Source organism: Alosa pseudoharengus, unplaced genomic scaffold, assembly GCF_046254945.1.
Source record: "Alosa pseudoharengus isolate Yale_2024_CS ecotype anadromous, Long Island Sound unplaced genomic scaffold, YU_APseudo_1.1 YU_APseudo_1.1_scf_13, whole genome shotgun sequence".
NCBI lineage: Eukaryota > Metazoa > Chordata > Actinopteri > Clupeiformes > Clupeidae > Alosa > Alosa pseudoharengus.
In genome coordinates this window covers 12242666-12257833 of record NW_027468598.1, presented here as the reverse complement: position 1 = coordinate 12257833, position 15168 = coordinate 12242666, and the positions used below count along the sequence as shown (strand labels likewise).

Here is a 15168-nt window from a genome sequence, read left to right as displayed (position 1 = left end):
GGCAGCGCACGCAAAGCCTGTCTCTTCCGAGCCGAGGCGACTTGGCTCATTTCCTTAGAGACAATGACACAGTGGATGCCATTGTGAAACTGATAATGACTCAGGAGACAGACTCTTCACACTGCACCGTCACTTACCAAGCGCAACACAGAAGGAATGCAGAAAGCTTCCAGAGAGGTCATGGCTGGCAAAGCAAAACAAGTTCTGACAAACAGTGCTAACTGATATTACGTATTGCTCAGAGACAGTTAGAGACATGTACTTCCATAGAAAAAGATTTGTTTTTCTCGTTGTTAGCTAAACTTGTTCTGGCAAGACAACCCCCCAAATAAAAAAGAACCAGCAAAATATTTCAGCAACCCAGTTTCTATACACAACTAATGGCAGTGTGTGGGGTTTGTTTATAAAAATGGATAACATGCTGACAATGGCGTGAGGTACTGTTAATGGCCCACTACATCTACACATCTTTCTTTAAAAAAACAAAAAACAAAAAAACAACAACATCGAAGAGGTTGGAGTGGCGTTTGCATTTCCATCAACTCTTGGAGATCTGAACAAGAAAGTGGCTATTATGGTGTGGGGTTGAAAGCAAGAGAAGGTGGAAAATGTTAAGCTGCAAACGGGGTGAAAAACAGCAAATGAATAGAGATGAGGGAAAAAGCAAGCAACTGAAAGACATGAATAGAGACAGTGAAAAAAAGAAGAAAGAAGCAAAAGGACTATCAAATCCAAACCCAAGAAAATGTGTACAAAAATATTAGAAAAGCATTAACAAAAGGGAAAGAAGGCAACATTCTGAGGTGCAACTGGGGCAAGTCTGAGGTATGAATTGAAGCCTACAAGGAACTCGACGTGAAGAAACTGGAAAGAAATCTGGAAGCAGGAAATAGAAGGAAAATTCTATGAAAATAACCAGGGGAGAATCAGGGGCCTGAGTGCCAGAGAGAGAGAGAGGGAGAGTGAGAGAGAGATTTGCATTTGGCATGGCATGTACAGCAAATAGTATTATGGAGTAAAACCAAAAACTCCTGAAAGGTCATGTTAGTGCAGAGGGAGGTTAGGGAGAAGGACACAGATGAGATGTTTGGGAGGCTGAGAGAGATGCAGGCAGTCCAGGGAGCAGCAGCAGTTGTTCTCTTAACACCCACACTGGGGCTACTGAGACACTTTAACACCACTTAAAAAATAATAACGTTTACAAGACAGTTATGTGGCAGTTTCCTATTTCTGTTTACCGTGAGGAAAGGCCGTGATTTCATTTGTAACATATAGCACTCTGAGGAGTGTGGAGCTGTGGACCTCAGTACTTGTGCATTCAAGACACAACATAGCCACCCTGCCAGCCAGGGGCATGTAGCACAACATCATCAACATGCAGACAAACTGTTGCATAAATTTTACAAGTCAGGAACCTGCCCTATAACATAGCATCATGCTAATGAATTAGTAATGGAACTAAAATTACTCTTGCAGAATATAATGCACAGTGAAAAAAAAGCAATCCATTTCCAGAGAAAAATCTATTGCTATTCTAAATCAGCGGGAAGGATCAAGTGGTTCTGTAAACATTATATAGTTAGGAACACGCCATCAGTTATCCCTCTTTATTGAAATTCATGTCATCGGGTAACAGATCTTGGATTAATGTGATGGAGATTTGTCAACGCAGGCGACATAAATTCCCCGAGCGTCGCCGGCATATGCTTGATTAAGCCTTACTCTGGCTCATTCATCAGGAAATCTGTGGCCAATTCCGCTCTCACTCACACGCTCAACGGATGAAGTGTGAAGGTTGTATATGAGGTGAGAAAAAAGGAAAAGAAATAAAGGAACGTTTCCTGCGGGAGACCTGAAGATGGATTTTGGGAAAGCAAACATGGCCTGAGAGAGAAGGGCCGAGGAGGAGGAGAGAGAGATCGAGCGAGAAAGAGGGAGAGATAGAGAGAGAGATAGAGAGAGAGATAGAGAGAGAGATAGCCTGGTGAATCCACAGGAGCAGGCAGGGGCCAGCCCTTCCATGGTGAGTATATTGTGCCGATCCATCTTCATAGCAGTGAAAGGCTGAGCAGCCGTGGTTCTTCAGGGTTGCGCTGTTGGAATGGGGGCACAAATGGCACATTAAGGCACAGCGGTCGGCATTGCCGCCACAGAAGGCCATGTGAAAAGCAATGACTTCAGATCCCTTACGAGCGTAGCTCAACAACGCCCAGAAATTGCAGGCCTGGGTGACATCTATGCACACGCTGCTTGTGATGCATAGAAGCTGCTCTCATCAGTTCTACAAGGATGGCTGAAAAGATATTTTGCTAAAGACAGAGTGCTAATTTATGCCTTAAAAAGTGTTCTGATGTATTCTTCACAGATGTGGATGTTAGGCACAGAGAAAAATGGGCTGGTTTCAAAGTTTGTATCAGTCATAACTGTTTCGCATGGATCTAATCAGATTTTTTTCACGCTGATTAAATTACCTCAATCTACATATATGGATAGTAATCCATTAATTTCATGACTCGCCTTCCAGTTGCTGGCCAAAACATTTGAACTTTTAGTGGCACCACTCAACTTCCTAGATAAACACACAAACATACTCTCCCTACAGCTATTCTAGTGGAGCCGACAGGGACTGACAGCATGGGAATTCCAGGCCTAATTGCTGTGGAGATGGGAGAGGCACTGGCCATCTCTGGTCTGTGACAGTGACGGTGACAGTGTGCTTATCACCCTGCCACAGCCCACTGTGTGGTGGCGGGCATGGAGGCCATCAAACAATGGTGGCATTTCCCAGGGGGCAGGGGGGTCTGGGTGTGTGTGACAGCCAAAGGCTCAGCCAAAGGCTCAGCCACAGCGCCGCCATTTGCGACGCTCCACACCCCACCCTCATGGTCATCTCCCCTCACTGACAGTCCATCCTCTCCCCCCTCTGACAGGGGATCCGGCACGGGTCAGGGGAGGTGAGAAAACAGTGCTGTCTCTCACACACCCAAAGCCACATACTTATAATAACAATTATTATAATACATTTATAATAACACATTTTCATTTCAAACTCAAAGTGCTACAGGTTAACCCCTACCCCCACACACACACACGCACAAAGAGGCAGAGAGGAAAAAAATGACACAGATATATAAACACATTCCTGCACAGAGAGAGACAGAGAGAGAGACAGACAGACAGACACTCTCTCTCTTTCTCTCCCATATACACAGAAAACACTCCACAATACACATGCAAGTAGGGCTTAATACAACAAAAACAAACACTCAGACATCTCCACACAACGTATGCGATAAACTGAACTCAATTAAAACACAATTTCACAGACGCATTTCACACATGCATTCACACAAACAAGATGTCACTCTCTCGCACACACACACACATACAAGATGAAATGGGCCCAGGAAAACAACACATACTGATGAGATATGCCCAGGAAAACAAACTGAGATTTCCGTCGGAATGCATCCAATTTAGCAGACAAACAACAGCACGACCTTCAAAAACAAAACAGTCAAGAGTACTATACTGTATTTTACTGTTACGGGGATTATAAATTATAAATTGATGTTCTTTTACCATTTAAAAAGCCGAGTGTTGAAATGTTACATGGGGTAAAATAAATACATACATAATTTAAAAAAACCTAAAACCTAAAAGTTAGCCAATGCATTACAGGACATTGTGCTCTTGTACACCCTCCAACAGATCATCCATTTAGCAAATCCCGTCATTCTGACAGTATAATACATTTTCATGGCTGAATTGTGCACCCATGCTTTGCAGCGCGGGAGGTGACATTAATCACCTCGGAATAAATAAACCTCCTAGAGGCTCACTGCGATGGGCTGAGGGGAGTGAAGCATAAACCAACCTGACTCTGTGTTATTCTCGTCTTTCTCTCTCCCTAGAACTCTCTGTCTCACTCACTCTCTCCTCTGTCTGTCTCTCACACTTACTCTTTCTTTATTCTTACTGTCTCAAATATTTCTTTATCCAGCGGATCTGTTTTTCAGAGCCAGCAGTGCTATTACAAATATACTCTTCTTCACCAACAGCTAAAGAGTCCTGAGCACGCCCCTAATGTATATAGTATAGTATTTGCAACAAGCTGATGCTCTGCTACTAACCCCTACCAGGGAGGGAGGCAGCATCCAAGACAACAAAACAACACACAAAAAAATATGAAAAAGACAAGGCCCAAGAGAAATCTAGCTCTCTGGCCTTTTACTGTGTAAGAGTTCCTTTGCAAAAGGCTGCCACAGAAATTCATTTGAACTACAAAGAGAGGAACTGGAACTAAATCAGCTGAGGTATGAGCTATGAAGAAGCTATTTTCAGAGTGCTCTATTTACTTGTCCAGCATTCTTTAAAGGTCACTGTCTCTGCTGTAGCTGAGCCTAACTGGCTGTTACAGAGAACCTACCTCTTCTGTGTGCGAGAACGCTAGCAACAAAAAAGGACAAATCTCTGGACGCTCCACTCCCTCCGCTGTCGGTCAGATCCAGCAGTGTCAGCACGTCCCTGTGAACAGTCACTCGGTGTCTGCCTGGACTGCCGAAACACAAATCTCTCCCAAATTATGCACCAATCAAGAACCGGAATATGAGGCTCCATTGATGTCAGAGAGAGGCTGCGCTGGTGAAAGGCGACGCAATCAAAGGAATCACTGGTGGAATAATGGAGGATGACATGAAAGCACGGGAGGCCACTGGCTGCCACTTTTTTTCCCCCGCACACAATTTTTATTCAGCACAAACATCTGGACTTTAATTTCACTCCCCCGTGGCGGCCAGGGCCAGGTCTGCAGAGGTCTCATTACGAATGAATGAGAAACGTGTCCCATAAAAGATAGATGTGGAAACATGCGTATAAGTGATTACATTGAATCCTCTCTCTCTCTCTCCCCCTCTCTCTCTCTCTCTCTCTGCCAGCCCCATCCAGCAGGCTAGTTTGACAGCAGTGCTCACCAGGGGAAGACACTGTACAGTGGCCTGAGAGGGACACTAGCCCATACGCCCTATAAATAATGCAGTCTCTGTTTATCAGTTAAACTCTGGGGTACTTATACTTAAGCAGCTCGGCTCGGTGCTATGATGAGGCCAAGTGGCGAACGGATGTCCTGTCTCTCTTGGTGACAGGGTCATCAGTGAAACAGCACTCCCCTATAACAGCCTGATGTCAACACTTGCACGCATGTTTTACAGTGCTGACAGCAAAGACTGCAGCCAAAGACAGACAAATCTATACAGACGTAGATCATAGATATTCATGCACTCTGTTACACACACACACACACACACACACACACTCACACACACACACATTTGCTATAGATCATCACACACACACACACACACACACATGCTATAGATCATCACACAAACACACACACACACACACACATTTGCTATAGATCATCACACAAACACACACACAGTGCACAGCCACTCAGTCACTCGCTGTGGGACATCTTAGTCCAGAGTCATGGCTGTTCTTGCTTAGATCTTCTCTCAGTGTGAGCAGGCACATAATGACCCCTGTCAGTGCCAGAGCGGGACTTACTGATCAATATAAAGCTTGGCTGCATTATTATTTCAAAGACGTTTCCATTGCAGTGGAAGAGCTTCCTGGCGAGGATGTAAGCTGGGGAAAGATTGCAGCATAGTGTGGCATATAGTGTAGTGGCATATAGCGTAGCGCCGAGCCTGGCGATGTTGCTATGCTGGTCACAGAGAGTCAGTCCCTCCCTGATAACCCCTCTGCTCCAGGAGGTGCGACTGACCTTCACGATCCATCACTCTCCGCTGTCACTCTCCCTTCCTCCCTGATCACACCCAGCTCAGCCTGGCCTAGACCCGATCAGAGCAATCTTTATGACCGACCGACCGACTCTCTTTTTCCCCAAATGAAAGTCTGCTGCGTGCACACACACACACACACACACACACACACCAGACACACACACACACACACACACACACACACACACACAGACCAGACACGCATACACATACCCATAAAAGAGCAACCGAGTTTTTCTACGGGCTGCGTTGGCGAGTCATCTGTTCCGTCACACCCACGTTCACAGCCCCTGCTGAGCAGCAACAGGGAAAAAACTACAGGGGGATTCTTTCTACATTCGCCCTTCTCCTGTGTTGTGACAGACAAAAAACAGTCCCTGACGGAGAGGTAGAATATGGATGTTGCAGGCAGGGATGCTGACGGGTTTGAACCGCCCCATGAGCACATCAGTGGGTCATTACAATGGGCTTTGGCAGGCTGTCACTACTCGCAGAAGGCCGGCTGAATGAAAGTGCAACTTTTCGTACTTTATAGTATCCCCACCACACACACACACACACACACACACACACAGACACACACACACACACTTCACTGGAGATTGGCATGTGTGGCACCTTATTGCAGAGGGGTAATTTCCCCTAGGGTTAGGGTTAGGGTCATTAGGGGTCTGGCATTAGCAATTCTATTCTCTCCTCTCAACTCCAACAGTTCATTGGGCCACAGACAGGTAGAGACAGCGAAAAATGTTTCACTTGCATAAAGTGATAGGCTCATAGAGCATAAATTGTGAATACCTTGCAAGCAGTTACTGTATAATGTAAGAACAAAGACCTGACAATATATATTTCATAATAATAATTTCATACTTTGCTGTATAAGAGCCTTTCATTAGGCTCAGAACTTTTTCCGATTTCAGATCATGTCTGATGTGAGAGTGAATGAGAGACATACAGACAGAGAGATAGAGAGAAGCTGAGTTTCTATTCAACTTTTTAACACACATCTGATTATTTGAATAAGAAATCCTGACTGGAAACACTTGAAACAATCTTTATATTCCTTAGAGGAGCATGGATTACCTCTCAATTTGCAAGGTAATGATGAGATTAAAGTCTACATTTTCTTTGCACTTCTACCTACATGTTTCGGGTAAAGTTTAACGTTGCCCTTATGTTTTGATTCCCACACCTGTATATAACTTTTTTCTTTTCTTTCTTTTCTTTTTTCTAGAATGTAAATTTGCATAACACAGTAGATGGAAACACACACAGTATTTCCTTAGCCGAACTATCATGAATACATTTAAATATGCAAAAGAGAGAGAGAGAGAGAGAGAGAGAGAGAGAGAGAGAGAGAGAGGGAGAGGGAGAGAGAGAGGCAGGGAACATTTTTATACCAACCTCTAGCGTCGAAGAACTCATCGTCGGAGCTGTCGACAGACTCCTGTGCGATGTTCTGCATCCGCCAGTGGGAGGCGCTGTGCTTGCGCAGGGCAGCTGCAGGACGACAGAGGGAACAGAAGACTTAACACCCTAGAATCACCATGATCAGGACATGCAATCAGGACACGTTCCTTAGAAACAAATTGAGTCTGTCTTTCCAAGACATCGCCAAAAAAGAGGAATTTGTAGCCGTCAGCACGGCTGCATGAGAAATGACAGCCGGCAGAAGACCTGTGTTTTAAATTTCAAATCAGCAAATCAACCACCCCCTCCCCTTTTCTACGAAGATCATTCCCAAGCCAAAGACTAAAAACGTAATACATCTAAATTCATGAGTGGGAGACTTATGAGCAGCATAACAATAAAGCATTTCCATAAACAAAAAAAACATTTACATTTATTCTTTTAGCAGACACTTTTATTCAACGACAAGATGTCCATTTGAACAACATTCAAGATACAGTGGAAAGGCAATAAATACGGCTCCAATAAATAATACCAGAGGATGAGAATGCAAAAGTTTCAGTATTAGTTCACATGTAGTGAAAGGAGTAGTGGTAGAAGGACAGGGAGGGAAGAAAGAAAGAATGGAGATGACTGCAAGGAGCCAGCTGACTGAAGCTCCCTGATGCTCGACCCCACTAATATCCCAGTTAATGGTCTTATCGCCTGATGACTGAAGGCTGTAACAGTACTAATTAAAAAGTACTATAGGCCAGCGGAAAGCTTCATCTCCTCTTTAGAGACATTTTAGTTTTTTTTTTACAAAAAAACTCAACGTGTGAACAATGGGCACTGAGTTAAAAGCTCAAAGGTAATTTAAAAGATAATCAGAAATCAAATCGGTAAAAAATAGGGGCCCTTGTATAAAGGTTTTTTGCCCTACTGGAGCAGATTCAATATAGAATAGATTAATTGAAAACCTTGGTGTGACAAGGCACGTTGTCTCTCATTCTGCGACATGTTATTCCCCCACATATTTGGTCACTTTTGGTCATTCCATATGGTCAATGAACTTTTTGAGGAAGAGGATATGGTGGGACATGAAACTTCTGGTTCAGAATGACCAATAAAATAAGTATGACAATCAGGTTATCCCTCCTGTGTTGGCAAGATTATTACTCTGCTACCCATAGACAGAAACATGTGAAAAGGGCTTGGTAAACAGCACTTTTGTGTTCTGATGGGCCTGGAAATCCAGGAATAATACTCTTACAGTACATGAAAACATTTTGGCACCCTTGGCCAACAGATAAAGTGTCCTTCACCGAGATCAGAGAGAACATCAAGCACCAAAATCCATTGTAAACCCACAAAGATAGCAGGTGACCTGAACACAGCAACAATAGTCCTAATCTGTGATGAGAGAGTGGGTTTCAAGACCCAGATTTTTTCCCCAGAGCAGCCCATCAGCACCCATGCTGGATGTGTTTGATCTGAGCTCCCCCCCCCCCACACACACCATCTCTCTCCGCCTGATGAAACGCAGGGGGTCACGGCTGCTATTACTCGTGTGCAGACTGTGCACCTTTTGCCCATGCTGTTCGCCGTCTCCTGGATACTGTCCCCTGCACAGTGCCGCACTGCTCATCGCTGCTACAGGATGAATGAGGTTTCCATGTGCGTATCGAGACATTCACAGGTCAAATGTTTCGACAGTTAATATCTAACAATAGCACCTCTGATTTGCTATCAGCTTGACAGCTAAATAAACCCACCAACTCTTCCAGTCTTGATACATTCAACAATTTGGATGTATCAATCTCTTGAGATGCTTTAAAACCTGGCCAACTCAGTGACAAAATAAAATGTAGGCCTTTAACCGGGTAAATAAAATGTTTTGTTGTGTATCTATAAAGCAAGAAGCGTCTGTGTGTCTGTGTGTGTGTGTGTGTGTGTGTCTGTGGCACGCATATCTCGCTGACCGTTTGTCAGACTGATTACAAACTTGGCAGGTGTCTTGCTACGGGCATGAGTAAGTGCACTGCCGAATTTTTTTACGTTGTTTGAATAAGAAATGCAAAATATATCGTTAAATAGCCTATATCGGTAAAAGAAGCACGCATTGGCTTTCGCCGCTAGCCACTCCCCCTCCCACACAGCACTGTAGGACTGTAAGCTACTGATAGCAATAAAATTTATGGATAATAATTTAACTTCAAGACTACTTTTAGTTAGCCATGTAACCCTTCATGGTTTTAAACAAAGACCCCATCCCCTCCCCCAATGGAATGCTAATGTGCTGGTTTAAGGCCTATCACTTACACAAGACAAAGGATGCTACCTTGATATAATGTATCCATGTATCATGAAATGTAAATGTATTCATGTCTGGTATCATTTTGATAGTCTCATTACAAGGATTGTAATGATGTGATTGTGAGAATGTTTGGAACATTCTATAAGTGATATTTCTGATATATAAGATATCTCTCCTCATGCTATTCATATAGGTGTGAAGTGGGTGTGAGTAGGTGTGTCTGATACCAAGTGAAGAGCCAACCAAGTGGGATTGTTCTTGGCGCCATTTTTGTTCTTTGTTTAAAACATTTAAAAGTAACTAAACTGCAATGTTTGTGAGATCAGATTTTCTAGACTTGGACTAAGGATGTAGCGGAAGAGAGGATAAGTTGGCTACAGGCCAACCTAGGCCTCAGGCCTGGGCTAGGCCTACATAGACCATATACCTTTTTTGTACTCTCTCTCAGCTTGTAACATAATAAACCTGATTCCTGAGTTTTTCCTGAAGTTCGCCAGTCTAAGATCAATATTAAGTAATTATTCACCTACAATTACTTTCACTACCAGTGAGGATAGAAGCAGGGCTTTGGCAGAATTGGATCAGTGTAGGTTACACGGGTAAAAACTTAAGCGAGTGCAAGATAACTCCACGGATTTTGCAACAACACGCCAACATGCCAACACACACAGGTAGGCTATATGCAGTGGCTCTTCAAAATGACGTAAAAAACTAGAAATGCAATTCCAAGGAATTACCAGTGCATGAAAATGCTAAAGTTATAATGTAAAATATCATGTATAGTTAAAAACAGATAATACAGAGATGGTTACTACAGTGATGCTAGGATAGACATGGTGGTTGCATAGCTTAATAAAAGTTGATAGTTTAAAAGTAGACTGTTTAAAAGCTGAATGTAGATAGTTTAAAAGTTGACAGACAGAAAGTTGAATGAATGTTGATATTCAAATAGTTTAATGGCTGTGTATAGGTAGATATTTGACGATAACTGAAAGTTGGAATGGCTCTAATGTTTGCTAGCAGTTATGCTAAGATTTTTAATTCTGCTAACCATGCTACTTAGCTAATGTTTTATAGCAGTGCTAGCAATGCTAACATGCTAACCATGTTACTTAGCTAACTTAACTAATATTTTCTAGCAGTTTTGCTAAACATGCTAACTATGTTAGCAATGCTAACATGCTAACTATGTTAACCATGTGACTTAGCAGTTTTGCTAAAAATGCTAACTAGCATGTTAACATGCTAGCATGCTAACTATGCTAACCATGTTACTTAGGTAACCTAGCTAATCATTTTTAGCAGTTTTGCTAAAAATGCTAACTAGCATGCTAGTATGCTAACTATGCTAACCATGTGACTTAGCTAACCTAGCTAATCATTTTTAGCAGTTTTGTTAAAAATGCTAACATGCTAACAATGCTAACATGCTAACTAGCTACAGTGGGTAGGAGTCATAGTTGATGAAAAGTGAGTTGATGACAAGTTAAAAGTTGTTGATAGACGGCTAGTGAATGTATATCGTTTAAAAGTTTAAAAGTTGAATGTAGATAGTTTAAAAGTTGTTGATAGACAGCTAGTTTAATAGATAGATAGTTTAATGATAGTTTAAAAGTAGACCGTTTAAAAGTTGAATGTAAAAAGTTCAGTAGTTTAATGGGTTACATTGTTTAACAGTGGATTATTGTAGTGAGGACTTTTATTTTGAAACAGTTTTGGGCAGAGGAAACAGTTGAATAGGATGTGTAGTCTTAATTGACCCAGATTGTATGCTTAAAGCCTGAGGCTGCAGGTGGCCTGAACACCTGCCATAGGATTCTAATTGCTTAACGGCCGTATTATGATGTCACAATCGGCATTGTTAAGTCTATGGGGATTTTTAAAACGTTTTTCTTTAATAGTTTAAAAAGTATAAAAGTTTCAAAGTTGAAAAGACATAGCAGCTTTGTCCATTTGAATACCTACGTTACAAAGTCTGAATGAAGTTTCTAAGTTAAACTGTTCAAGAGAAATAGCGTACGGAAAAAGTGGTAAGCGGAATAATAATAACTAGAAATGCAATTCCAAGGAATTACCAGTGCATGAAAATGCTAAAGTTGTGATGTAAAATATCATGTATAGTTAAAACAGATAATACAGAGATGGTTACTATGGTGATGCTAGGATAGACATGGTGGTTGCATAGCTTAATAAAAGTAGACTGTTTAAAAGCTGAATGTAGATAGTTTAAAAGTTGTTGATAGACAGTAGATAGTTTAAAAGTTGTTGATAGACAGCTAGTTTAATAGATAGTTTAATGATAGTTTAAAAGTAGACCATTTAAAAGTTGAAGGTAAATAGTTTAAAAGTTGTTGACAGACTGGAAGTTGAATGAATGTTGATATTCAAATAGTTTAATGGCTGTGTATAGGTAGATATTTGACGATAACTGAAAGTTGGAATGGCTCTAATGTTTGCTAGCAGTTATGCTAAGATTTTTAACTATGCTAACCATGCTACTTAGCTAATGTTTTATAGTAGTGCTAGCAATGCTAACCTGGTAACCATGCTACTTAGCTAACGTTTTCTAGCAGTTTAATGAATGTTGATATTCAAATAGTTTAATGGCTGTGTATAGGTAGATATTTGACGATAACTAAAAGTTGGAACGGCTCTAATGTTTGCTGCAGTTATGCTAAGATTTTTAATTCTGCTAACCATGCTACTTAGCTAATGTTTTATAGCAGTGCTAGCAATGTTAACATGTTAACCATGCTACTTAGCTAACTTAACTAACATTTTCTAGCAGTTTTGCTAAACATGCTAACTATGTTAGCAATGTTAGCATGCCAACTATGTTAACCATGTTACTTAGCTAACTTAGCTAATCATTTTTAGTAGTTATGCTAACTATGCTAACTAGCATGCTAACTATGTTAACCATGTTACTTAGCTAATCTAGCTAATAATTTTTAGCAGTTTTGCTAAAAATGCTAACTAGCTAGCATGTTAACTATGCTAACCATGTTACTTAGCTAACTTAGCTAATAATTTTTAGCAGTTATGCTAAAAATGCTAACTAACATGTTAACATGCTAGCATGCTAACTATGCTAACCATGTTACTTAGCTAACTTAGCTAATCATTTTTAACAGTTTGGTTAAAAATGCTAACAATGCTAACATGCTAACTTTGTTAACCATGCTAACTAGCTACAGTGGGTAGGAGTCATAGTTGATGAAAAGTGTTGACATAGTTGATGACAAGTTAAAAGTTGTTGATAGACAGCTAGTGAATGTATATAGTTTAAAAGTTTAAAAGTTGAATGTAGATAGTTTAAAAGTTGTTGATAGACAGATAGTTTAATAGATAGATAGTTTAATGATAGTTTAAAAGTAGACCGTTTAAAAGTTGAATGTAAAAAGTTCAGTAGTTTAATGGGTTACATTGTTTAACAGTGGATTATTGTAGTGAGGACTTTTATTTTGAAACAGTTTTGGGCAGAGGAAACAGTTGAATAGGATGTGTAGTCTTAATTGACCCAGATTGTATGCTTAAAGCCTGAGGCTGCAGGTGGCCTGAACACCTGCCATAGGATTCTAATTGCTTAACGGCCGTATTATGATGTCACAATCGGCAATGTTAAGTCTATGGGGATTTTTAAAAAGTTTTTTCTTTAATAGTTTAAAAAGTATAAAAGTTTCAAAGTTGAAAAGACATAGCAGCTTCGTCCGTTTGAATACCTACGTTACAAAGTTTGAATGAAGTTTCTAAGTTAAACTGTTCAAGAGAAATAGCGTACAGAAAAAGTGGTAAGCGGAATAATAATAATAAGAAGTTGTTGCCTAGGAAGAACAGTACAGTGCATTTTCATGCACTGTAATAAGAAGTTGCCTAGGAAGAACAGTACAGTGCATTTTCATGCACTGTAATGATGTGCAATAAGCGGACACTTCGAATAGCCCAGGCTACTTTGGACTGTCTTTAGACTTTGAATAAGCACACGACAATTCAAACTGCAAGGTCCTAAATTGAAACGAGCGATAATGGTCCCGAATCAAAGAACGTCCCAGAATGCCACACATGCAAACCATAACCAGCGACAAGCAACGAGTGGCAGACAGTGTGATGTCACTTATGAATAGCCCAGGTTACTTTGGACTGTCTTTAGACTTTGAATAAACAAACAACAATTCCAACTGCAAGGTCCTAAATTGAAACGAGCGATAATGGTCCCGAATTAAAGAACGTCTCAGAATGCCACACATGCAAAGCATAACCAGCGACAAGCAACGAGTGGCAGACAGAGTGTGATGTCACTTATAGGCCACCAAAGACTGTTTTTGAGTCACACCGTTGCAAATTCCATTTGATGCATCATTCCACAAAATGGTTTGTTTTCTCTATCATCAAGTTATTCAATAGGCTAAGCATATAGCCTTGACTCAAAACAGCTGTTAGGATTATGTAATTTTCATTTGTAAAAAATGTCACATGTAGCCATGCTTAAATTCTTCTCACTTCACATTTATTATATTATTATATTATCTGTAGGCCTATTCATTATTGAATGCTTACCTGGAATTATGTTTTTCCCTATCATCCTATTTTTAAAGCAGGCCTACCTGCAGGCATGTAATTGGGCTACAGGAATAGCATGTTTGAACGGGCACTGCACTAGTACTGTTGATTGAGTGACCAACTTCTAAGATTCATTTTAACAATAAATACAATATAAGGATTATCCATTTTATATTGTCCAATGTGTGTTTTACTGTAACTACCCTAGAAATCCAGAGTTCTCACGAGAGCACAATGGAATTGTCTCTGCAAGACACTCTGGCAATGAGCAATGATGCACGTTACTTTTACCCCAATATCCCGGGGAACCAGCTAAACTGATGAAGACAGCGCTGCAACGTTGGAGGACAGTACACATTGGTCGTAGTGTTATCTGACTGTGTCGAAGTCCGAAATCATTTAGAGTAAACATGGTGTAGTGTTATCCAATTGCGTGCAGTGAGTTTTTTAAATGCATGCTTGTTGCCGCCCCTCGAGTTGGGCCATTACATTGTTCGTGGCCAGACCCTTAATCTTTCTAGATTACCAGGGTATGGATTTTCCAGGCTATGTTTTAACTAAATAAAAAGATTATCAACAAAAAAAACAGAACTTTTTCCTGGGGGGTCAGTACTATTGGCTGAATCCAGTGAAGCATTAATAAGACTGGTGATAAAATAACCAGGGCAGCTTTTCTGAAAGACACATAATTGGACTCATTTATCTTGTCCTTTTCCCAATCAAACATATTCTTGCATGACTTGTCTTACAACTGATGCAAGAACAAAATGGAGAAAAGGGACACTGTGGTTTTGATGGTGGAGGAATATATTTGCATGAGTTATGAATTCCTGGAGGAAAAGTAAAAAGGCGACTGAAAGACATTTGGTGTCTTTAATCTCAGATGATGAAAGCAAAGATCAAAACAAATCTCTTAGTTCCAGTTTTCATTCTCAAAGAGTTCTCTGCAGATCATTTTCCTACTCTTTCTTTTATTTTATTTTCTTACAGTTCATACTGTACATACAGATTGTAGGCTGTAAATCTTCTTCCATTATATTAACATTCAAGATGTCAGCCACGACATAACCCTACACAGAGTAAAATTAAAATATA

The 15168-nt window shown here is 40.7% G+C and overlaps 1 protein-coding gene across 1 annotated transcript in view; it reads right to left on the bottom strand.

Moving 5' to 3' along the window:
- pitpnm3 (PITPNM family member 3) overlaps window positions 1-15168 on the bottom strand; it is a 77861-nt gene that overhangs the window by 49289 nt on the left and 13404 nt on the right. Inside the window, 1 exon segment of the mRNA XM_076282184.1 lies at window positions 7212-7307. Within this exon segment, the coding sequence (XP_076138299.1) occupies window positions 7212-7307 (96 nt within the window).